This window comes from the organism of the source record quoted next, unplaced genomic scaffold (assembly GCF_019419815.1).
Source record: "Pyrus x bretschneideri cultivar Hongxiangsu unplaced genomic scaffold, Pyrus_bretschneideri_v1 Contig72, whole genome shotgun sequence".
NCBI classification, from domain to species: domain Eukaryota; kingdom Viridiplantae; phylum Streptophyta; class Magnoliopsida; order Rosales; family Rosaceae; genus Pyrus; species Pyrus x bretschneideri.
Window position 1 is genome coordinate 106,206 of NW_025999812.1, and position 27,492 is coordinate 133,697.

The 27,492-nt window shown below is 37.2% G+C and overlaps 1 protein-coding gene across 1 annotated transcript; it reads right to left on the reverse strand.

The window, feature by feature from the left end:
* Positions 1–1,258: 1,258 nt before the first annotated feature.
* On the reverse strand, positions 1,259–5,156 carry LOC103929157 (phosphatidylinositol 4-kinase gamma 8-like). The gene is made up of 4 exons (XM_009338304.3): positions 4,503–5,156; positions 4,368–4,410; positions 4,103–4,211; positions 1,259–3,600 (listed from the first exon to the last, which is right to left on the reverse strand). Exon 4 carries the CDS (start codon positions 3,501–3,503, stop codon positions 1,851–1,853), a length of 1,653 nt encoding a protein of 550 aa, XP_009336579.2. The 5' UTR covers positions 3,504–3,600; positions 4,103–4,211; positions 4,368–4,410; positions 4,503–5,156; the 3' UTR covers positions 1,259–1,850.
* Between the last annotated feature and the right edge of the window lie 22,336 nt (positions 5,157–27,492).

Consider the following 27,492-nt stretch of genomic DNA (forward strand, 5'->3'; position numbering starts at 1 on the left):
GCAAGGAAGGAAGGAGAAGAAGAGCTCTGTGTCATGACCTGCCATCCAAGGTCATTAGAGTGCTGGAGCATTTCTGGGTTCTTTCTATCCTTAGTTTTAATTAAATTTTAAATTAGATTGGTCTTGTTTAATTGCAAACATGCGGAACTAATTTCATTTTAGCTAGAGGTGAATTCAAAGCCATGAACATATGTGTTATATGAATTGATTACATCCAGTTATTGTTTCATAAAACATGAATGCGATTTACTTATCTGTTTTATAGAGAACTTATTCTTGTATGTTTATTAAGGAGGCCTACTAAGTTTGCATGCACGAATTTGATGTTAAAATATAAGAGAATTTCACCTAATAGTTATGAACTTATATTCACAAGTAGTAAAAGTCACTAGTCATGATTGCGTTATGTAAATCCATGGTAGGAGTATCATGCTTTTCATAGTTGTGAATGCCTTGTCAATGCTTATGATTTTCATAGAACTTACTGATCTTTGATATGTATCTCTTTCATGCTGTTCATATACGGAACTTGATAAGAATAATTTGATTGCGTCACTGAGTCCAATTCAATGAAATTAGGAAAATCTGAGAGTTAATTAGTGTTGTTCACGATTAATTTGGGGCATTGTCATTCATGGTTTATAGGAAAAATAACTGGAAATTGATTTGTATGCATATGGTTCATGTGTGGAGAAGAATCCTCTAGCTAGCCTTTCACCCCTTAAGTCACCTTAATTTCGTGCAATCTTTACTTAGTTCTGCAACTTATTAGTTTTAAGTAAATTTTCGCCAAAACACATTCCCCTTTTATGTTTTGAGTCAAGTTAGTCAATTTTCATTCAAATCACCCTCTAGTTCCTGTTTTGAGTCAATTTAACTTAGTTTTGTGTTATTTGAGTCAGTTTAGCTTGTTCTGAGTTGTTTGAGTCTAGTTTTCTATTTTTGAGTTAAATAAGTGTAGATTAGCATCCCTTCTAATCCCCAGCCTAGAACAATCCCTACTTACGCATACTACAATTGTCTAAAAATGGTTTAATTTGTGTGTTAGTTTATATCACATCACCCCTAACTATCTATCTGAGAGGCAATTTGTTCCCGTTGAGGATGGATATTGTTACTAAAAACCATGCATTTTGGAGTAAACTAGAATATGTACCGTTTAGTCTTCAAATTCCTTGCAAGCAAGTCCGAATTAATCTCTCTTTCACTCTCCTATTTTTACTTCTTTTAATTAGGGTGGGCATTCTAGTGGGTTTACTTGTCACATCCCATTCCAATTTTAATCCTATTTTATTCCCTAACGCTAGAAAATTACGAAAACGTCCTTGACGTTCTACTAGGTTTACCGACCAACTCTACTGAAATGGATAGGTTTGTAAAATTTACAAATTACTTTTGGATAGAAACCCGACCACCCATCCAATAGGTGAGTTGGGTTAGATAAAGTAATATTAACTCGATTGAAATTGATCACCTGAATCTCAACAAATTCTTATTTAACTCAAAAAGAAAAAGAGTAACTTTGGAAGAAAAAAATAAATAAAAGAAAGAAAACTTGTTAACAATATCAACCGTCTGAACAATTCAATCCTTCCCAAGCAAAAACATGTGCAAGAGAAGCAATTCTATGCCAGTGCAGGGCAACAATACAAGATAACGTAGAAGACTGACAGGTACGTACATAGAAAGGAAGGATGGCGTTTCCACCGATCTCAACTCCTCCTTTAGAGGTTGTACCTACCTATGGTAAATTGGTAAATCGGTGAAATGGTATGTATTTATTTACAATCTACTCTATCTAGCATCGTTTCATTTGACAATAATGTACAGTCACTCCATAAGATTAATTCTCAGAAGTTGCAGGAAGTTCCCAACCTCAGTTTCGAGCTCAAGCACTTGTTGCCCTCCTCCAGTTTGTGCGCCAAAAACTTGTCAAAATGGTCCAAGAACAATTCCCATTCGTCTCCACTCATGTCTCCAAATGTTATTGCTTCCCCAGTTTCACAACTGAGGGTCGCTGCTGAGAAACTCCCGCTCTTCATCAAAACCCCTACCTTACGACCGCCACCATCACTAGTAGTTCCATCATCACCAACATTGTTGCTGCCTATTATAGTGTTTCTATCATAGTTGTCAACAGTTTGATCATTTTCCTCGAATAGAGGAGACAGAGATGCATCGGTCAACCCAGTCATTGATCCCGCTGATGAAAACCTTGACATGATAATTTCTGGATGGCTCGGAAGATCCATATCCTCATTAAACCCTTCTTTACTTTCATTGTCTGATTCAAATATTTCAACTTCTCCAATTTCTCCTTTCTTCTCGTTGTCTCTAGTAGGCATGGCATTCTTAACTTGCATGCACAAATTCTCCAATGTACTCAACGTTTCCTCATCGGCACAGAACTGCCGAGTCATCATTTCTCCTATATCAGCAAGACAGAGTCCTGAAGCAGCAGACCGCTTCAAGAAGATGGTGCATAGCACAAGAACACGGATAGCAGCCTCCCGTAAAGAAGGAATCTGAGTTCGTAGAAGCTCCGCATCTTTGTGGGGGTCAAGTTTGGATATGTACTCGATTTCAGACTCGGAAAAAGGAACTGAAGCTTGAGGCCAGTGCAACCATTCGAAATATGGATCATCAAGCCACTCAGGAAGGCAAAGACCATGGTCAATAGGTACAAGCTCAAGCACCCCAGCTGCATAGTTGTGCTGCTCGTATATCTTAACAAGCATGTTGCCTGCATGCCTGTCAAGATTCAGGAGTCTTACATCAAAAATTCCAATACGATGGACAGCAGCTACTGAAAAGCCTGAAGAACCTAACTCTCCAGCATCAAAGTCATGATCCACGAAGCGCTGCAGAGAAGCAATCTTATAGGGTGAAGCTGAAATTGCGGCTGCATTTTTGTTAATGTGGAATGCAACATGAGAAATTTTCACTAAAGCTGTTGGAGGAACACCAGCGAATCCACCGTGGTCAAGGAGATATGCTGCCAATTCTCGGATTCCAGATTCACCAATCCGAACTGAGCGTTTCAAACCTGGTTGGCCCAGCATCCTGCCTCCGAGACCTTTAGGATTATTGAAAGCTAAAGGTTCTTCATCTATGGGCTTTGCCACAGCAATATTGTCACCATTTTTGCTACATAAGTAGTAGGCACCGCCTAGTCCACTTGACACTGGCAGGAGGTCGGCACCAGACGCCATAGATATGGCAACCTCGACTACAAGAGCATGTACCCTAGGTATCCTACTGCCACCAACAATCTCAATTCTTGGATTAGTGTCAAAATCTTCCTCTGATGCAGTGGTTAGGGATAGACATGGGGTGGAGAAGCTTTTGTGAAAATTAGCATTACCGAATGCATGTTTTAAGGAGTGGGCAAGAATGTTATAATCAAGTTGAGTGTAGGACTGTAATCTGCATCTCTGGGATCGGCTAAATGTCTTGAATCCATGATGTTGATCAACTGCTACAGCCATTTTGACAATTCTCATGCAAATAAGAATGGAAGCAGTGCATGCCAGAGGCACTTGTTCCTCTCAAAAGATCCCCTGAGAATTAGTCTTCCTTGGCAAGTTAGGTTACATAAATCTGCATATTTGACATAAGCACAATTAAATTAAGATCAATTTCCAACAAGAACAATATGCATTCTATAAAATGTTAGCAACAATAACGATATCCATATCACGAAAGTCTTAGCAACCACAATTAATGTGGCATTGAATTCGTAAGATCAACATTCTAAAACGTATCTTCGTTTTTTTTATCTTTTCTGGATGGTAGTAAACTAATTCAGATGTCACTCGACAATATTCTCATTGATGTCCGTTCATCAGAATGCATATCTTCAGAAAGTTATCTTTCTAATTAATAAACAACTCAAGTGTTAATACCTGACACGATCATATGTCCAATGTTAAAAACTGAGTAACTTGATACGATTATTTTTTTCTTGAGCAAATCTATTGAACGAAAGAACGAAAGAAAGAAAAGAAATTGGTTGAGGAGAGCAAGAGAACATTAACATGTAAATTGTGGAAATAAAAGAAAGAAAGACCCTGTACAGAAAGACGTGAATTAATGATCTGACCGGAGAGTGGCAAATATGCTGGAACGAATTCAATCTCATACTTTGTGAATGACCAAAGTTACACACCAACTTGTCTCCATTTCGCATCAATACGTTACGTCGCAACCTCCTGCATGTATATATATATTTGCTTTCATTATTTATTTATTGATAATAATTTCATTACATTCCAATTACCAACCCAAAAAATCACAACGTAACACCTAAATGAAACCAACAAACAAAATATACATGTACAGATAAAAATTTGAATTGAAGAAGCAACCTATTTCTCCCTCGCTCCTCCGCACATAAATCGCCACGATAGTCTGAAACATGCACAACAATTTATACGTAAGGAAATCGAGAGAAAGGAAGAAATCGACAGAGATGAACAAGTTGCTGTAATTGTAGTTGTTACCCTGAACACTGGTAAGGCATTCAGGGAGACGAACAGAAGGGGGGGTGGGGGGGGAGCGTGAGAAAGAGAAGAAGAACAAGTTTTTATCCCACTCTTGTAATAAAAAATGTGTAATGCTATTTACTACTTTCAACCACCCCCAATCCAATCTGTAGCGCCCTAACCTCTCGCTGGCTCCCCTTCTCTATTCGATTTCGATCCCCCAACCTCCTTCTTCTTCCTTTTTTTTCTTTTTCTCTTTCTTTTTCGTGGTTGATGATTGATTACTTGATTTGGCTTATTTTTTGCTCCTGCTCCACCGCCAACGCTTTTCTATTTCCGAACTTAACCTTTTTCTGTTTTACGTTTCTAATCTTGTCCCTGGAAGTTAGAAATGGACGTTCCTTTTGAATCCCATCATTTTGATCATGTTGGTGCTTTAGATCTTAGCCCTTACAATTCATGATTTTTAGATAAAAACTCATCTACATATAAACATTCAATAAAAATCTAAATTTAAAATATGCAGTCACATCGAAACACTATTGACCTACTAATACATTTTATTTACACCCATACCACTTTCCCAAATCCCTAAATTTATTCCAAATTAAAAGATGTAGAAAAAATGAAATAAAATATATAAACTATTGTATTGCATTAATTATATCCGTATCATACCAAAAATTTACCTTTATTGAGATATATATATATATATATATATATATATATATTGCATTAATTGGGAAGTAAATTAATTTGTTCCAATTATTAAAAAAAAATTATACTAAATCCATATTATATATTTTGAATCAAATAATTGATGCGAGAATTATGCGCACACAAATTAAACCCTCTTTTTGTCAATTGTAGTGAAGTGTATAAGTAGGGATCGTTCTGGACCGGGGATTAGGAGGGATTGTTTGTGACATCCCACATCGCCCAGGGGAGTGATCCTTATATGTATATCCCATCCCTACCTAGCACGAGGCCTTTTGGGAGCTCACTGGCTTCGGGTTCCGTAGGAACTCCGAAGTTAAGCGAGAAGGGGGCTAGAGCAATCCCATGATGGGTGACCCACTGGGAAGTTCTCGTGTGAGTTCCCAGAAACAAAACCGTGAGGGCGTGGTCGGAGCCCAAAGCGGACAATATCGTGCTACGGTAGTGGAAGCGGGCCCGGGAAGTGATCCGCCCCGGGTCGGGATGTGACAATCCACATCGCCCAGGGGAGTGATCCTTATATGTATATCCCATCCCTACCTAGCACGAGGCCTTTTGGGAGCTCACTGGCTTCGGGTTCCGTAGGAACTCCGAAGTTAAGCGAGAAGGGGGCTAGAGCAATCCCATGATGGGTGACCCACTGGGAAGTTGCTCGTGAGTTCCCAAAAACAAAACCGTGAGGGAATAGTAAGCCCAAAGCGGACAATATCGTGCTACGGTAGTGGAGCGGGCCCGGGAAGTGATCCGCCCCGGGCCGGGATGTGACAATTTGGTATCAGAGCCTAACCCTGGTCGCGAGTGTGCCGACGAAGACGTCGGGCCCCTAAGGGGGGTGGATTGTGACATCCCACATCGCCCAGGGGAGTGATCCTTATATGTATATCCCATCCCTACCTAGCACGAGGCCTTTTGGGAGCTCACTGGCTTCGGGTTCCGTAGGAACTCCGAAGTTAAGCGAGAAGGGGGCTAGAGCAATCCCATGATGGGTGACCCACTGGGAAGTTGCTCGTGAGTTCCCAAAAACAAAACCGTGAGGGAATAGTAAGCCCAAAGCGGACAATATCGTGCTACGGTAGTGGAGCGGGCCCGGGAAGTGATCCGCCCCGGGCCGGGATGTGACATTGTTTATCACTTGGATTTGACTTAAAAACGTAAAAACACAATATAAAACACTATTTAATGCTCGAAGAAAGCAAAACTAAAAATAAGAAAGATTAAGACTAAGACTTCAACGAAATAGGGGGGAATTGGATTTGGACGAATTTAAACTAAAATGGATACTTGGAAACAAAATAGATTGTAAATATGGATTTGACGGAAATGAATGGATGGGAAGCTAGCTAAGGGGTTCATCTCCACATATGTTATACTTGCATACAAAACGATGTCTAATTGCTTTTCAATAAACCATGAATTCTCAACGCCCCGGGTTAATTAGGTCCGCTTAAATTAACCGTCAAGTTTTCCTTAAGTTAATGAATTGGATGATTGCATACGACAATCCAAAGCATTCCTCACAAGTTCCCTACATGAATTGCATAATAGAGATACAAGCAAGAATCATTAAGCAACATGAAAACTATAAGTGTTGACGAGGCATTCGTTACTATGATTGCATGAAACTTATGCCAAGAATTTGTTTAACGCGATTGTTTATAAGCAACCTCCACTACTTGTGAATATAAGTTCATAACTATTACGTGAAACTCACTTATATTCTAGCGTCATATTCATGCATGAAAATTAAGCGTTCATTCTTAATAAACATACATAAATAGGATATCAATCAAATAGTTAAACAAATTGAATTCACAACTTATGAAACGTAATTAAAAGTAATCAAATCATATTGCAAGCATAAACATATATTTCGAATCACCCCCTAGCTAAGGGGGGTTTAGTTCCTCATACTTACAAAACAAAGAGAATTGAAATTAAACATTGAAATCAAAGAAACACCTAAACATTCCAACAACTCAAACTTGAATTGTATGAACGTTTAGGCACTCTTCTTTTCCTCGTTGTTGTAGCACAAGGTCTAAGGATAGGTTGTGTGATGGTGTGAAGTGTTTTGGAGGGATGGGAAGTGGTTGGATAGTGGCTGCAATGGAGGAGAAAAACTGCACAGAAATGGAAGGATATGCACGGCAAGGGATGTGTGTTTGTGTTGTGAATGGAATGATATATGAATGAATGAATGCAAGGGTATTTATAGGAGTAATGGAGGGAACATGACAGCTAGGAGGTGGGTGGAAATGTGGCTGCATGTTTGGTGAATGATTATGAATGAATGCATGTGACTTGGCTAGGTTGGAAAGCTGGAAATCTGAAAATGCAAATGGGAATGCTGAAATGCAAAGGTGGCCACGGTTTTGAGTGTGTTTTGTGTTGGAAATGCATGTGAATGCATGTGAATGTTGTTTGTGTGAAGTGTGTGTGGGTTAAAGAGTGAATGGTGGCTGAAATAATGATGGAAAATAGCTAGGAGAAGTATGGAATGCATGTGAAATGTAAAGGGAAAAGCTGGAAATGCTAAAGGAGTGCACGGCATTGAGTTGTTTTGTGTTAGTTTTGGGGTTGTGATGCATGTGTTGAATGATGGAAAGGGACATGTGGGGTGTATATGTAAAGGGAATGCAAAGTGAATGAATAATGAATGCATGTGCACTGTTTTTGGGAGAAAGGTGGCTGAATGTGCATGTGAATTAGGTTGTGAAAACATGTGGAATGTGGCTTGAATTGATGAGTAATGCACGGCATTGTTGTTGGTTCTTTGGTGATGAATGCAATGATGAAATGGATGGGAGTGCATGTGGATTAGGTGGTGTAATGATGAAGTGGGAAGTGGAAGAATGTGGTTGGAAATAGGAGAGGGAAGGCACGGCACAAAGGGTGAATGTGTGTGTGAATGGTGGTGAAAATGCATGTGATGAAGAATGAATAAAGAAATGCATGTAGGGTTAGCTAGGTTGGCTTTGTTTGGATGCATGTGTTGGCTCAATTATATTGTTGGGAAGGCATGTGGATTAGGTAGAATGTAGGTGGGTTATAATGATGAATGCATGTGTTTGCAAGGAGGAAAGGTGCAGAAAATGGAAACACATTGCACGGCAATGTGTTTTGGGTGCATGTGTGTGAATGTTTTGCTTAATGATTAAGGGGGAAAGCTTGGAAAGCATGTGGCTAGGTAATGTGAGTGAATGATGTGCATGTGTGTGAATGCATGTGGAATTAAGAAGAGTATGGAAGTGAATAAATCATAATAGGGCTAGTTTAAAGGGCTAGGGTTTAAGTACATAGAATGGGCCTAAAATAGGTTGGTTTGCATGGCATAATATGTTTGATTGGGCTAGAGGTTTTCCATGGCTCAAAGGATTTGTTTGATTGGGCTAGGCCCTTTGTTTGATGTCCCCAAAGAGCATACAAGGCTTCAATTTCGTCCATCCTCTTTGCTCCATGATTAAGCTATCCAATCCATGCCCAAAAATGCTCCAAATAGCCTCAAAATGCACTTTCTTGCTCCCTAAGCCCTTAGAACCTGAAAACACACAAAAGAAGCATAAAGGACTAAAATAACTAGAGAAACATAACGTAAACGTACGAGAACAAGCCATTTAAGTCGCATGAATATGCTCCTATCAATAATACTTCTCTAATTGTAGGTAAATTATTTTTCATGTATTGTTACATATATTAGGCACGTTTTGGCACATTCTGACCCAGATCATTCACTAGGACTCTGAATTGAGATGTGTTGGCCAACACCTGGAAGGTGACGAAGCCATAAAGTGTGGTGATGTGGAATATGTGAATAAATTTAAACTTAAAAGTGCCTAAACACGAGAGTGCGATGTAAGCGGGAATGACCCCATTTCACATGTGACGTCAGAGTATAAATAAAATACAATAGAGTGGATTGAAAATCATACCGTCGAATGTAATCTTCAATTCCAAGACTTGCCACGAATCCTCGTTGATACGAAATCTCTGCTACTAGAACCTAGAGGGGTAAAAACAAGAGTGAGTGAGCCAGAATATAAAGCTTTAATACAAACCTTTTAAACGATATAACATCTCGCTGTAATACCTGTATAGGTTCCAGGAATTCATACTACATATAAGTATGAAATCAAATGTAAGTCAATAGTAAATCCAAGAATATTCCAAATCACTACATATCGGCAACAACAATATAAATCATGTGCTCATCAATCTATGGTAACCCACGAGTCGAAGTTGCGTAACCCAACCTATACTCATAAAGCAATCCATGATAACACCTAAGTCAGAGTTGTCTAATGCAACCTGTACGACTCATAAAGCAATCCATGATAACACCTGAGTCGGAGTTGGCTAATGCAACCTGTATGACAATGCAATCTAAACCTCAACCATATCATAGTATTTTAGAATATACAAATATATATATGACACGGCATGAAATGCATAAATCAATTTAAAAGCATTTTGTGGAACCATCAAGGACATATATACGATAAAAGGAAATGACCCACTCACCTGAGGTCCGCACTACAACTCCCTAGCACGAATATCAAGACGTCACGAACAATCCTCACCTAGAACAATTATTCAGTCACGTCTCAGAACTCTTTCAATAGAACACATAACTTACATAAAACACATCCCAATGACGTTCTAGAATGATTTGAGACTCATTGACCAAAAGTCAATCAGTCAAAGATCAACGGTAGTGTCCACAACCCTACGTAACTCAATCCGAAAGATCTGTATCTCGGATTTCCGATCCGTAACTTCCAAAGATCCAAAGTTTGCTCCTAAAATATCATACTAAAGTTTCATTACGATCCAACGGTTGGATCTCCGTCAATTTCCAATTCAAGTAGAGGTCAACATTTTATTTTCCGCACTTACAAATCCAATTCGGGAAGATCCACGTGTCATATTCCCAATCTACAAGTTTCTAATATCCTCAAATATTATATACTATAATGTATTAAAGTTTGGTGACGATCCGACGGTCAGATCGTCAATTCACATAATGTTCAAGTAGCAGTCTTTATCAAAACTATGCTCAAATGATGAGATTTCATCAATCGGACTTCATCTATGGAATTGGGGTGTCAAACTTAACTTAGAAAGGTCAGGGGGTGACTCCGCTCACTCGCCGCCGCACACGACGGTCGGCCGCCCTGATTCGCCGGAAAATTCAACTATATCTAAAAATTCTCAAAATTTACAGAAATGAAGATCTCAGGGAGTAGAGAAAACTTTATACATGTGGCCAAATCCAATTTGGCTGGGAAAGGCTCCAAATTGTTTCAAACCCGTAGGAAACCCTAAGGTGGGTGTTCTTCGATTTGACTTACTCGGTGCATTCGACTTCCTCGGTGCTCCAACACTCCAATAACCAGTTGGGTCTTGTTCTTGGGTCCAAGGGGAGTTGATTAAGGGTGGTGGTGGGTGGTTAAACTCCCCGGATTGGAGGAATCACAGTCGAGCACCTCTAGTGCACCGATAGGGTTTTACACGAATTGGACCTTAAAAATCCTCAAATTTGGGTGGAGATAGAAGAGGGAGGTTAAGGAAGAGGTTGTCGGTGATGAATGGTGATGAATCGATAGAAAGAATGGCGGAAACCGTCGGAAATGCAGTCGGGCTGGTGCACGGGAAGCTGGGCTTTTTTCCTTTTTTTTTTTTTTTTTTTTTTTTTTTTTTGTTTTGTCCTTTCCTTCCCCACCCCCTCCCCCCTTTTCTGATTGGTTGCTCCTTCCTTTCCTGTTTCTCTAATTGGTTACAATTCCCACATGGTGGGAGTTTACTTTCCTTTAAATCTATAATTTAGTGAAACAACTTCAAATGTCTGTAACTATACCGTTATAACCCGGACTCACGAACGGCTTTCGCCTATGCGTTCGTACCAACGAGTATTACACAAATACACCAAAAGAATAAGTCATACGTTCTTCTAGACGATGGTTAACAAAAGTCAAAATCCTTGCCTTTAGGGCCTTTTCATCAATTCCCTCAATTAAAATAAATAAAAACGAAATTTTAGGGACGGGTTGTCACAATCTACCCACCTTAAAAAATTTCGTCCCCGAAATTTTGAAATCATTTGCTAACATAATGTACTCCAGAAGATAGGAAAAGGTATATACGTATAAACATTAAGTTATTGTACTAAAATTAAAACTAAACATAGACTATTTTTCACCTAAGCATTCGTTGCGTTACATACCCCGAAAATGAACATTTAGTATCTTTGGGTCGAGCCCAGACAATAAATAACTAACTAAATAAGTAAATACAAATGCTAACATAGAATGACTTACTTGTCTATTTGCTTAACGAACCCAACAAATAAGTCATTGATATTACGGTCTTCAGCCTGCAATACCAACAACTTACTATTGTCTCAATAAGCAAGTAAAAATTCCTGAGGGTGCAATATTACCATCTTGCCCCTCATTGGGAAATATACATACATCGATGATCCAAGTCTCAATCGTGCTCACGCACTACCCTCATGGGTAACATTAACAATAATCATAATTTTTCTATATCATAATCTCGATCATCCAAATACATGTTCGCAATACTCATTTTTCAAACATGTTCAGTGCGTAAAATCTCTATACTAAGGCTCAGACAATACCATAGCCAAACTAGAAATGTAATCGTATCTTCACATAACTCTAATGTCAAAGTCCTAGCAACTCCTCTAAACGATTTGCTTGTTTCAAAAATAATACTAAGTGTAGTAGGGTAGACACGGACCCAAAATTGACTAGAATACCTTCCAGCACAAAGAGGTGAATATGGAATCCCCATCAGAATATACGATGGTCTAAATGCCCGAGAAATCTGACAATTTCATGAATGAAGAATTTTACTAAGTGATAAAAAAAATGCAGTCCCTTTAGAACAATAAAAATGGATTGACTTATCAAGTCTATCTATAAACATCGAAGCATCATCATCATTTACACATGTACAAGATACCTTGTAGTGAAAGTTTACGTTTATACTTCCCAACTCCCTTCATATACAATAAGTAATTACAACTATTCAAACCATATCTTGATATCTTGCAAGTAATGTCAAAATAATACCTATGAACTCCAACTGAGGTAGGATAGGACAGGCTGAAAATATTCAAGTATACATAAGTCTTTTGCTGCATTAAATAATAATACATTTGCACAATTGGGATAATACACGATAGGGCAATCATAGAGTTGATTTAGTTCTTCCATCATCACTATCAGAAATCTTAGTTTATCTCAACTAAAAATGTATTTGAAAAATCTAAGGTTGGTAAAGGTTCTAGACACCTTTCTCACCGAGAAGTGTCATCCGATGTTTCAAATGAAGATAATAACACTTGATGCTAGTCAAGAATAGGATGGTTCATTTCGAGCGGTTTTAACCGTTGGAAAGTGTAAGCGATTCTTCATCATGCTGACTCAACACAGTCGAAGCATCCAGAGAACACGTCATCATGGATTTTCAAATAATCAATGTCTTTGATAGGAGCATATTTATGCGAATTTGTTAGCCTATTTTGTTGTATTTACTCAATTAGTTTATATTTATTAGAGTGTTTTAAGCTATTTCGTGTGTTTGTAGGTTCAAATGGCAAAAGTGGCAAGAATTTGGAGCGTTATAGAGCAGCTTTGGACTTGGAATGGATAGCACATACATGGAGCGGGGTGCATGGACATTTTTGAAGATCAAAAGAGGCTAGGAATGTGCTACAGAGTTGAAGAAACTAAATCAAGACATAGAAGATAAGGAATCAACTAAAGAGAAGGAACATTATCCAAAACCTTATCTCATCTTATCCTAACCTTATCCTAATCCTATTCTAACTAAATTCCAGCTGCAAGGGGGAGTTATTTACATATTAGGACATCTAAAAACCTGATTTCTAGAAGGCCTTACCTTTTCCTAAAAGGGTGCCACATACCTTATCCCTTGTCCTTCTAGAAACCTGTCACAATACCCCTTTTCTGCCTAGAAATCTGCCGCACCCTGGATCCTTGTCCCTATTGGTTTGTGTTGTGCAATCCCTTTCTACACAACCTTTGGAGTGCCAAATCCTTCTCCAAAACTACCTTGTGCCGTGTGCCCTCAGCCTATAAATACACAACAATGCCGTACCATTTAGAGGACCACACACAAGAGCCTAAAATCAGAAAAAACACACTTGTGCCGTAGCTTTACAAGGAAGAAGAAGAAGAAGCTTGGAGTCGTGCCTGTCATTCAAGACTTTTGGATTGTTTGAGCGTTTCTAGGTGTATTCTATCTTTTGTTTTCAATGTTTAATTTTAATTGTCTTTGTTTAATTGCAAACATGAGGAACTAATTTTATTTTAGCTAGAGGTGAATTCAAAGCCAGGAACATATATGTGATGTGAATTGATTACATCCAGTTATCGTTTCATAAATTGTTAATGCAATTTACTTAACTGTTTGATTGATAACTTATTCTTGTGTGTTGATTAAAGGGACCCCACTTAGTTTGCATGCATGAATTTGATGCTAAAATATAAGGGAGTTTCACCTAATAGTTATGAACTTATATTTACAAGTAGTGGAGGTTGCTAGTCACGATCATGTTAAGTAAATTTTTGGCAGGAGTATCATGCAGTTCATAGTTACGAATGTCATGTCAATACTTATAATTTTCACAGAACTTAATGATCTTTGATATGTATCTCTATTATGCAGTTCATGTAGGGAACTTGATAAAAATAATTTGGTTGCGTCGTTAAGTCCAATTCAATGAATTTAGGAAAATCCGATGGTTAATTTGTGCAGTTCACGGTTAACTTGGGCCATTGTCATTTATGGTTTATAGGAAGAATAACTAGAAATCGATTTGTATGCATATGTGCCATGTGTGGAGAAGGACCTCCTAGCTAGCCTTTCACCCCCTTAATTCACCCAATTTCGTACCCCTTAGCTTGTTTCTACAAGTTTGTTTGTTTAAATTTGAAATTCGTCAAAACAACCCCCCCTCATTTAGTATTTTGAGTTTTTTTGGTTTAATATTCGTCCAAACTTCCCTTTAGTTCCTGTTTCGAGTCAATTTAACTTAGTTTATGAGGTTTGAATCAATTTAGTTTATTTTGAGTAGTTTAAGTTTAGTTTTCTGTTTTCAAGTCTAGTTTAGTGATTTAGAGTTCAATTTGAGTAGTTAACCATTGGAAAGTGTAAGTGATTCTTCATCATGCAGAGAACACGTCATCATGGATTTTCAAATAATCAATGTCATCGAAAAATGTAAAGAAAAGGTAAGGTGAGACAACAGTTCATTGTCAAAAAGTTTATTCATAATTAACATCCCAAACCAAACTAATTTGCCTTGGTCGACAGGTGAAGAAAAACACTATAGTCCAAAAATCAATAACCATTTGTCAATAAGGTCGACAAGACCAAAGTTGTCTTGAGCACAACACTTTGTGAGAATTCCAACTTTCTTCCGCTACTACCCTTTTTGGAGAAAAGAAAAGAATATCATGTACGTAAATCACATCTCCCAGGTAAAGTACCAATTTACACAAAGGCAATATTTGAGGAATTTGATGTGAAGTTGACTTTTGATGATTGGAGAATTTAATCTCGTTACTAGAGTAGATGAGATAGTCGTCTACAATACTATTATGAATTCGTTAAACTACACAAGGAAACTCGATTTACAAAGGTTGGTCGATTAGACCATCAACTCAAAGTAGGGGATAATGGTTTCTAATCGTCATCCGAGGGAGTTGCTAAAATCTAGGCACAATCCTGAAGCTCAGTCTTTCACCTTTGCAGATAAGTTTGAGATTTCCAAGATAAAGTGTTTAATAACTAAGTTCCTTCAATGAAGTAGGACTTGTTCGAAAAGTCATAAGGAAAACTGATATAGGACTTGTTCGAAAAATGTTTAATAAGGTGGATCAACGGTGTATTCTACTTCTCACATTTGGTGGATTCCTAAGTAAAAATTTGGGAATGGATGCCACAGGTAAACATCCTCAAAACTTAATATACTACTAACCAACTTTACGACACAAACTAAAAAGTCTTCACAGTTTTCTTGACACTCAAATCACTCCAATAGAGATATCATCTCATCTTTCGATTCTACTGTCTACCTGTGGAAGTGATCAAGTGTGGCCAAACGAAGAAGTTTTGATTACCTAAATAGGTAATATGGCTAACAAACCGTGAGTTTACTATCTAAATACAGAGTTTGCCCCTAACTTTCCTAAATTTAGTTTCTTAGGCTTCAGCAATAACTATTAGTTAGTCTATTGGTAAAGAACTGGTTCCACAATTCTAAGGAAAATACTTACTACGTCGAAGATTTCTACTAATCGTAGATATAACAATTCTTACTCCCATGCCAATGCTCATCAAAATGACGGGTATAGCACCAAAAGTAACGTGGCAAAATTAGTATTGGTTGGAGTGTTCTAAAGTCGAAAAATAGAATTTTCGAGTAATCTACTTTAGAGTGAACCTAAACGGAAGTCGATCTTCCCCTAAATATCCAGAATGATCACTACCGTTTTTGGAAAAATTTGTACTATCAGGAACCAAAAGTGATTATCCCAATATGCTCTTTTGTCGAGTGTTACCCCTATAGTACTACATAGTCACTTTGACTTTTCTGAAAATTTCGACGAAAAGTAAAACTTTGTAAAGATTCTAGTAAGTGAAACATTAACGGGTACTGCCATGGAATCAAGACTATCAATGGCTTCCTAACTCGAAAAGATTGGAAAAATGGCTGGATAGTAGTGGAATTGATAGGAAATTCTCCCCTCGAGATACACAACTATCAATATAGTAGCCCTGCTTTAGGGCCATCAACTTATCCCAAATCTACCTCTTTCCTTGGCAGGGAAATTCTTCCCTTATAATTTAGAGGCATTCACCAAAATGATCTTCTAAAATGTCGACAAGTCGACAAAACTACCCAAACTTAGGAAAAACTAACACATTTTTCGTATTCGATGAGGTGGCAAGATTCGAAAATTAGGTTCAAGAATCAAGAATGCTTACGTCACGTGTGTGATGAATGCAATACTACCCAACTTATGCTCTGATACCAAACTGACACATACTGACCCGAATTATCCACTAAGACTTCGAATTGAGATGTGTTGCCGAACACCTGGAAGGTGACGAAGCCATAAAGTGTGGTGATGTGGAATATGTGAATAAATTTAAACCTAAAAGTGCCTAAACACGAGAATGCGCTATGAGCGGGAATGACCCTATTTCACACGTGACGTCAGAAGATAAGTAAAGTACAGTAGAGTGGATTGAAAATCTTACCGTCGAGTAATCTTCAATACCAAGACTTGCCACGAATCCTAGTCGATACGAAAAATCTGCTACTAGACCCTTGAGGGGTAAAAACAAGAGTGAGTGGGCCAAAATATAAAGCTTTAATAAAGACCTTTTAAAATATAACCCCTCGCTGTAATACCTGTAATACCTGTATAGGTTCCAGGAATTCGTACTACATATAAGTATGAAATCAAATGTAAATCAATAGTAAATCCAAGAATATTCCAAATCATTATATACTGGCAACAACAATATAAATCAAGTGCTCATCACTCGGTGGTAACCCATGAGTCGGAGTTTCCTAATGCAACTTGTACAACTCATAAATCAATCCATGATAACATCTAAGTCGGAGTTGCCTAATGCACATGTACACCTGAGTCGGAGTTGCCTAGTGCCTCTGTTTTAAATTTCTTAGATCAAACATCCATGCCTTTTAGTGATTTGATTAAACTTTTTTGTCCTAATTTTGGTGCTATATGTATCAGAATTAATCATTTTCTTTACCAAAATTACATGACATGCCACTACCCATCTTTACTAAAATCTGACCAAAAAAAAAATATGCACATGATATTGAAACAAATTTCGTGTAATCTAGCATTTTGATTACACTATCCTCTATTAGAGATAATTGTAACAAAAAAAGTTGGTTAATAGAAACTAGTATTTTTTTATTTATTTGAACAAATGATATTTATCTGCACTAAAAGGGAGTGGTGGGCTTAGCCTCACAATGAGCTATCAATAATGTGGTTCAAATTCACTTTTGGCGAGAATCAAACCTAAGACCTCTCACTTACAAGTGAAGAAGAATACCATTAGACCGTAGTACTAAGTGGCCAAAAAAAATGTTGGTTAGATTCAATTTATTTTCACAATAATGCCACAATTTAGCACTGATTATCTACGATTTAAGATATTTTCTTTCCAAAACAGTTTAAACTATTTTTAAATTCCCTAAAATCAAACGTACCAAAATAAGTTTTTCTTTTAGTACATTTAGAAAAAATAGGATTGAGAATAATATAAACATACCAATACACAATGTGTACGAAATAAAACATACCAAAAGAAAAATAAGGCTTTTTAGCCAAAATGGTCCCTGAGATTTGCATTACTCATCATTTTGGTCCCTAAGATTTGAAATCAATAGAATTGGTCCTTGAGTTTGTCCACAATCAATCATTTTGGTCAATTTGTGAACTATCTCCATAGAATAAGGATAAAATAACAAACATACCCTCAATTTTTTTCAAATCATTTTGGCTTACTATTTATTAAATTGAGGGTAATTTTGTCATTTTGATCCTTATTTAACATAATGTTTCACTCAATGACCAAAATGATTGATGGTGGACAATTTCAGGGACCACTTTTATGGATTTTATGTGACATCCTGTCTTGAGATTTATCGTATTTTATTCTCAGTAGTAGTGAGATTATCAAAATACCCCTGAGATGCCAAGTAGACCTTCCATGTGGACCTTAATTTTCCTTTCACTTTTCCAATCTTATTTTACTATTTTTGAATAGTACTCATTTTTACGAATCGGCCCAAAATCCATAATCCATTAACCCTAACCCGGATCAGCAAACCGGCCTAGATTCTTTTCGAAAAAAAAAAAAGGGCTTAAGCCCTAACCCGACCCAAACCTTTGGGCTTTTGTTCCATCCCAGGCCCATTTTTGAAAATGGAGGGAATATTCCTGTTGAAATATTCCGTTAACTCCCAGTTAACTTTAACAGAATATTCCTTCTGAGGAGGGAATATTTCATTAAAGTTAAACATTGACGGTTAGTAGACTTCTTCGAAATTTTCTCGGAAACCCTCATAGGCTAATGTCTGATAACAGTGCTCAGAAACTAAAAAAAAACCAGAAAATACTTAGAAATATAAAGAGAGAGAATGATAGAGAGAAAGAGATGAAAAGATATGATTTTCAGTGTATTACATTCGATAGATTGTTTACAAGATTTATCACACTTATATACCCAAGTGTTATCTTATCTCCTAAGCTTCCAATGCTAACAACTCTAACTAACTAATCTTTTATAACAGTTTTACACACCAGCACCATTTTACACATTTTGACCATACTACCCTTCTTATGCTAGTCAATAATGTTGACGTCCCGAGTCCATTTTGACATCCATTTAATAAAATTCCAAATTTTTAACGTAATTGACTGCCGGGGCGTCTCGATTGACTTTTACGGTTGACCATTGACTTTTTATAAAATTTATCCGAGATCTTTCTTAGCGTATTTCGACACTCTGATTCTGAATCTACACTCCGTTTTCCCAAATTTAGTCGTTTAAGTTGAGTTTTACTAATAGGTCCTAATATTATGCATAGGTGCGATTACTATCAGAGACTCCAACTTTCCCAGCTCGAATGGATGTGGCATCGCAAGTATCTGTGAGTGGGTCTTTTGTTTCTATGTGTGTATATATATATATATATATATATGTATATGTGATTTTTTTTTCCAACAACTGCTTTTATATATTATGATGTGACATGCCATGTTTAGCTTTACAAATAGATTTTTCTTACACTTTATGCTTTTAATATTATTTGTGAGCATAAACTTGTGGCATGACATTTTTGCATTTTATTTGCTCATTATTACATGTTTGCATGGTGTCTCTTAGTTATTTGTATTGTCCTGGGCCAAGAACTATCTTCAAGTGCAGTTCACATGCACCGTTTACATTTGCTTTGCATCCAGAGTTAAGTACTAGTCTGTCCTTTTGTGTGATGTGTTGGACTCGTATGTGATGGGATTAGCGCAGCTCATGTGATATAGTACTAATATGTAAAACCTACACCCAGTCTGTTCCATTGTCTGAACATCTCTACAATGGACTTGTGTGCCTACATAAATTAATGAGCATTGATTTCTTATGATATCGATTTGAGATGTAATGTTGAGATACCTTGTTGTTGTACCCTACATCTTTGACTCACTTCTACTGCAGGGTACCTACTACATACTACTATTATAATATTTTTTAGGAAACCATATACTTGTTTTACAGCGAGGGGTTACACTTTTCGAAAAGGTTTTACAAAACTTTATTTTCAGGCCCACTCACCCTTGTTTTTTGTCGCTCCAGGATGTTAGTGGCAGAGGTTTTGGGATAACGAGGATTGTTGGCAAAAGCTGTTATGTAGGAGACTTTTTCTTTCGATATAAATGTAATTACTCTTCTTTTACAATAATTTATCTGTGCTCTGACATCACTTGTGTGATATGGGTTCACTTTTAGGTTTTAATTTATTCACATTTTCCGCATCACTACACTTTATGGCGTCGTCACCTTCCAGGTGTCGACCAGCACATCGCGATTTGGGTGTCTAGGTGGACATTCCGAGTTGGGATGTGTCCGTTTGGTATCAGAGCATAGGTTAGGTAGTATCGTTATCATCACATACGTGATGTAAGCATTCTTAGTTCTTGAACTCTAACATCATAATTATACCACCTCGTCGAACATGAAATATACCAGCTTTACATGATGTTTGAGCAATTTGGAATGACTATTGCTGACAATTTTCTAACGACTTAATGACCTTCTAAAAGAACACTTTGGCGACCACCACTAGACTTTACGCGAAAAGCCTCATTGCTAAAGAAAGACACGAAATGGAGAAGTTTTGTTGACCCTGAAGTAGGGCAGTCGTATCAATAATTGTGTACCACCGAAAATTTTACTGACCAATCCCAACTACAATCCAACCTTCGTACCAACCTTTCTTTGTTAGGAAACTGCAAGCGCTTTCATCCTTGGCAATCTTTATTTTTGTGCCACGTTGATAAGTCACATTTTGCATGCATTTATATCTTCCTTATTTGGCGTCTTTGTGATGTTTTTGGAGTAAACTAGTTGCATTTTACATTATTTAGTGTTAGTGTGCAGCCAAGTGTGAATTTGGATCAATGGGAAGGCAAATGAAGTAAAAAACATTCCTTTTGGTAGCTGAGCATTATTCCAAACGTGGAAATGATTCTTGGGAATTAATTTGAAGTCCAAATGAGGAATCTAGGACTAATGTGGCTGCTGAAATTCAGGAGAAGATGTGATTAGGAAAGTGGTGCATTGGAGTCACATTGGGTGGTTCTAAACAAGGCAAAAACATGCGGACACCTTGTTTATTCCACATAACTTGTGCCGTGTATTCCTTTGCCTTGTCCAGCTCCCTTTTGCACCAAAAACATCCACTCCCATTAATTAAACCATTCAGCCATATTTACACCAACAAACACAATCATGCCGTGCAAATCCCATGTGGTTCCAGCTCACTTATGCACTTCTAAACACCAAAACATGCATTCACATGCATGTTCACAACCTGGCCGTGCATTCCATTACCTTTCTCCACTTCATCTTTGCAGACATCCACATGCATCTCAATTAAATAACCCACATGCTTGGACATTGCCCATGCCGTGCATCCATCATTCCAGAAATCCATTCATCCCATCATTCCATGCAATTCCAGCTCCCTCTTGCCCATGCCGTGCACTTTCATACCCTTTCCAGATTTGTACACCCAATTCCAGGTTGTCTATTTCAGCTTTGCAGCCAATACACATGCATGTTCAATTAAAATAGCCATATGCATGCATATTCCCCTAGTGCCGTGCATCTACCACCTCAGAAACCCATTCATTCCAGCTCACTTATGCACTTCCATCTCACATGTGCAATTCCAGCTCCAATCTTAATGATGGCAGTGACATTTCCCTTCTATAAAACCATGCACACTTCACACTGAAGGAATATTTGTGAAAAACATGTTCATTTAAGCAACATCAATAGCATGCAATTAACAATTAAAGGCGGAATCATGCTTGTATGCACTTAAAACAAAACATTTACCCATGAAATTCAAAGCCTAGTAGATAGGTGAACCAAGACTCAACTCAAACTTAAGTGAGTTGAGAAATCAATACCTTTGTAGATTCCTCTTTGCATAAGCAAAGGCTAATCACCCAAAGAGAGGGCCTTCATTCCTTGCATCTTAGATCCATGGATTTGGATGGATGAAAAGGTTTCTCCAAGTTCCCAAAATTGAGAACCTCTAATGATTCATCACCAAGACATAATGAAGAAGAAATGAGTGACCTTGGAGGAGTTTGATTGCTAGATGATCCCTCCAAGGTGGCCGAAATTTTTAGAGAGAAAGGAGAGCTTGTGTTCTCATCCTTTCCCCAAAAACAACCCTTAGTAAATTTTAGGCTATAAAGTCCTTTATATAGTCCCTTCAAATAAGTGACCTAATGGACCAAAAGCCTTATTCTTTTACACATGGCCGGCCTATAGGTTTATTGGGCTTTCAAGCCCTTTGTTTATTCAAGTTGTCATACAACTTGAGTTAATGGGCTTGACATTCAAATCCCATTGGGCCTTGCGGCCCAAAACTAACCCGAGGTCTTTAACGAACTTATTCGTTTGATTAATTAACATATTAATTAATCCTAGCCTTAGATAAATAATTAAACCATTTAATTATTCTTACTCATCTCCGTTGTTTCTTCAAACTCTACCTTACTCGGTGAACGATCCATTAGGTTCCTTTTAGCGAGGCAGTGGGCGATTAAAACTCTTTCTAATCGATTGTGAATTGAAACTTACTTTCAATTCTCCCGTTAGTGATAATACACTTTTAGGGCTTCCACAAACCATGGTTGACGCCTAGCAGCATGTCATGGTTACCCAAGCTAATCAGAAGAGGTGGAGAACCTATTCAGTTTTAGGATTACAAATGCAATACGGTCTTTCTCTAATACAATACTCTTGACCACATTGTTTGGTTTGATAGTTTATTCATGTCTACTATCCAATGTGAGTCTTGTGCTTATATGATTACCTTGAATGTGATTTGGAACACATTCCTAAATCTCATTCATACTTTGGCCAAAGATTCTTAATCATATCATAGAGTATTCTCCCTCAAACAGTTTGAAGGTTAGAGATCCCTTGTTGCGCATTCACTTGCCTCCATGGCTAAGTGGCTTAACCCCAACGATGCCATGGACACCCTCCTGATGGAGTGACTTTGACATAATCAAAGATTAAGGACCTAACCACAAGACAACTGTGATGCCTCAGGTCAAAAGACTAATTTGCATTATCCCAACCATGAGTTCTCATGTGACATGAATATGAGAACTCTTCGTTGATCGTGTTCAGTGAACTCATTCTTTATTGAGCACCTACGTACTTGTCTTGATGTCACACACACCAATGACTCGAGACTAGTCACTCTCCCTGAGAGAAGACATAGCACGTACTGATCTTAACGGACTGTCAATGCCCAATTGACAATCCTATGATCAGGAACGTTTAGGATGTGTCAACGAAAGAATGGTCTCATGAATCTAACTTCTTTAGATCGCATTCTTCCAATCACATATTCCTTGGACTTATCGTTTAAGCATATAACATTTATATGAGACGGCTCAAACAATAATGTTTGCCCTTAATATTAAACTAGATTAGTTTAACATGTGAAATGTCCATAAAGTATCATCATATGATTGGTTTTAGGGCACATTTCCAACAATCTCCCACTTGCACTAGAGCCAATCAGCTTAGTCATCAGTGATGATACCTCTTCTGTAGTCATTTCATAAATGGCTAAGTAGTAGGCCTAGACAATTGATATCTATATGTTATCCATAGAAGCAACCTTGAGAATAACGACGTCACCATTATACATGATTCTCAATCATGTGGTTCAGCCTCTCATTTGAGTTCGGACCTTGATGAGACCTTGATTCCCTGGCTTGAGCTATCGCCCCATTAGTGTCATACACTTTCTGGTTGGAACCGAATGGAGAGTTCATGAATGAACTTTCCCATCCAAACAACAATGTTGTAAGCTTCTATATGGCAATATATTTTGCATACATGATGGAACACATTAAAGTCATTTACTTTTAACGTTTCCACCCAAATATCTCTTTAGTCATAATAAAGAGATATCTCATTATCACTTCATTCATAATGAAGAGATATTCTATGATGGATTAGATTCATAATCTAATACATTTACGCTTCCATTACGTTACTCTAATTCTTCCTCATTCTTGAGGAATCCATCCTTAGTATTTCTTAAATACCTAAGGATTCACTTGACAGTTGCCATGGTTCTGATCCTGGGCTTGCACTGATATCATCTTGTACCGTTCTAGGTACAACTTATATCAATGTTTTCATACAATATGAAATACATAAATCACCTTTCTGCGTATGCATAAAGGATTCTATTTACGCATTATTTCTTTGGGAGTCAAAGGGTACATTCCCTTTGAGAAGAACAACTTCCTAGTCTCACTAGAATTGTCATTCTAATTGAAGTTTATCATCATATGAGAAACTTCCTAGCATCTCATTGTCTATTTTAGGGATTGATATAATCCAATTATATCTTGAAATCTATCATTATAGATTTCCATCCCATGTATATAGACTATGTCTCCCATATACATTCTATCATTATAGAATGTTTAAAGTCATAACTTTAATGATGAAGAATTCCTTTCATTTTGAAAATTAATATATATCATGTATATATATTCAAATTTAGGAATATGATCAACTCCCACTAATCTTTTGTAAACCTAGTAAACAAAAGATTCATTTACATCTTTATGAGAAATCAAACAATTGATCTTTTCTCATAAGACGCTTATAGCTCCCACTAGCTTGCTAAGATCCATGATGGATGGATCTCTACAACTAACATGTCTTAGAAGTATATATCATATATATATGGGTAATTGATAATGTCCAACGAACTAAATCTTATTTATGTTCATTCTTCTCCTAATGGAGAAATTCATTATCTTACGATGCTACTTTCCTTGATATTTTTCAAGGGAATTAATCTAAAGTGTTACTTTTTCCTTGGATCAAATCTAAGGAGGTAAATACTTTAGACGTCTTACTCATCTACTTACATTTCTTGAATTCTTTGAAACCTTTTGCAAAGTATTCGGACTTGTGTTTATTCAAAATAAACTATAGTCCAACCGAGAGTGATCTTTGGTGAATGTCATACAACATGAGTAGTATTATGTTGTGGACAAGTGCCACTAACATCTAAGTGAATTAACCTCAACAACTTTGTGATTCTTTCTTCTTTCCAAAAGAATAAAGATTCGAACATTTCGCCTCTATACAATTTTAACAAGAAGGTATTGGATCCGGATCTAACGATCCAAAGCATCCATCTATGACCAACTCGTAACTTATGTTTTAGAGGTATCACAACTCAGTTGGGATTAGTCACTACTTTGCAACCTTTTGGGTTTTAAGCATCATCGTATTCTAAACAGTTAAACTACCACATCATCTCTACTATAGAGACAACCAATTAAATTACAATAATCTAATTATTGATTAATAAAGAACAATGTTTTTGTCAAACAAAACATTTATCCATCTCTACTATAGTGACGGATTTAAGTTCCTTAAAATTGGAATGTAAAGACAATCTTTAGTATTTTCCAATTTCTTTAGTAGTTCATATGAGGAAGTAAGTACAATCCGCTTTCGCAGAGATCTATATTTTATTCACTTTCCGAATGTGAAGTACTTTCTCTTCTCTCATTAATCTTCTACTTCTTATTAGCACACTTTTACAACAATTGTAAAACATAGTTACTAATACGGAATCAAGCATTCAAGTAGAAGAACCAACTGTTTTGAACTATTTCAAGAACATATTACAACACCTTCAAAAGGTGTGTTCTTGACACTTGCAAGACATTTCTTGCAAATACCCCTTCCAATGTCCATCCTTTCATAAAGAAAGTTTGTTCCCTTGGAGTTATTTTGCCTTCTTCATTTGACTTCCCTTTTGATTACAATAGTCATGGTCCCTAAACTCCCACTATCTCTCTTGAAACTTATTTCAAATGTGTTATACACATCAAACGATTTGGAGAGCGTGCGGTTATTGTTCACTATATAGTTTACAATAAACTTAGTGAACCATTAGGATAGGGACACAAAGGTGAAGTCCTTGCCTAGTTTCCGTCTCGTTAAGTGTTTTAACACTTCAACACTAAATGATTCAAAATCATCATAAGTCCATATAAATGGACTATTTTTGTCAACCAACCATTATGTTCTAAACATAATAACAAACTTTCAAGAGTTGTTCAAGGCAACTCTCATTTCTTCATACAACAATTTGTAAGTGAAGAATCATGGCACATAAAGTGTCCATGCTGATGCGAACTAATTAAGCACACAAATTAAAACCCTCTTGTGACAATTGTAGTAAAGATGCAAGTAGGGATCGTTCTAGACCGGGGATTAGGAGGGATTACTAAATCACTTGGAAACTGACTCAAAAACGTAAAACAAACGTTAAAAACACTAAACTAGACTCAAAGAATGCAAAGCTAAACAATAAAACACTAAAACAAATCAAAAGACTCAAAGAATACAAAACACTTATAAACACAAACTAAGACACTTTCTAACTAAATTGGACACTAAAGTAAAGGGGGATTGAGGGTTTGACGAAATTAAACTAAATGCAACGATTGTAATTTAAAGGCAGAATGTAAATATGAATGTGATGAAAATATGGATGAATGCTAGCTAGAAGGTTCTTCTCCACACATGTCACACTTGCATACAATTTGATTTTCAGTTGGTCTTTCGATGAATTATGAAACTCAACACCCCGGGTTAATTAGGTCCGCTTAAATTAACCGTCAAGTTTTCCTTAAGTTAATGAATTGGATGGGTTAGCGCAACGCAATTCAAAACATTCTCCAAAAGTCCTTTACGTGAAAAGCACAATAAAGATACAATCAAAGATCATTAAGCATCATGAAAACTATAAGTGTCGACGAGGCATTCGTTACTATGATGAGCATGAAACTAGTGCCAAGAATTCATTAAACGCGATTGTTTATAAGCAACCTCCACTACTTGTGAATATAAATTCATAACTATTAGGTGAAACTCACTTATATTCTAGCGTCATATTCATGCATGAAAATTAAGCGTGCACTCTCAATCAACATACATAAATAAGTTATCGAACAAGCAGTTAAACAAATTGAATTCACCATTCATGAAATTCCAACCAAAAGTAATCAATTCATATTGCAAGCATAAACATGGTTTCAAATCACCCCCTAGCTAACTAGGGGGATTTAGCCTCTCATATTCGCAAAAAGAGAAATACAATTGAATTTAAACATAAAGCACAAAGGATTGATTACACCTAGAACGCACGATGAATCCACTTGAATTTCCACGCGTCGAAGCTCCTCTTTCCTCTTCTCCTTGCTGCGGCAGATTGGGTTTATGGTGTGTTTTGGATGTTTTTCTGGTTTGGGAATGGGTTTAGGGTGGTAAAGTTGTGCGGCAAGATTGGTGGAAGGTGGAGGAAGGCTACGGCAATAATGGGAAATATGTGGAAATTGGCTGGAATGGCAGGGGGATTCCACGGATTATGGAGAGAATGGGAGAAAATGTAAATGGTGGCTGCGGCTATTTTTTAATTCATTAGGGTTATGGTGCGGATTAGAGAGGAATCATGAGTGAGTGTGTAGAAATAAAAAATGGGAATTTTGGAAGGGTGGCTGCGGCTAAAAAAACAAAGAAGAATGGCATTTGCGGATTAAATGGAATGGAGAAAAAGGTGAATGGGAATTTGCGGCTGATATGTTTTTAGGTTATGGAATACACGGATTGAATGAATAATGGGAAAGAATAATGGAGTGAATGGCTTAATGGTTGAATAATGGGAGCATGATTATGGAATGCACGGCAGGTAAGAAAATAAAATGGGATGGTGGCTACGGAATCAAACCTTTTTGGTTTATTAGGGTGAATAATTAAATGGGGGGGGCCACGACTTAGGTTAGAATGTGAATGTGGCTGATGAGAAAATGGCAGCCACGGCCTTGTAAGGCTA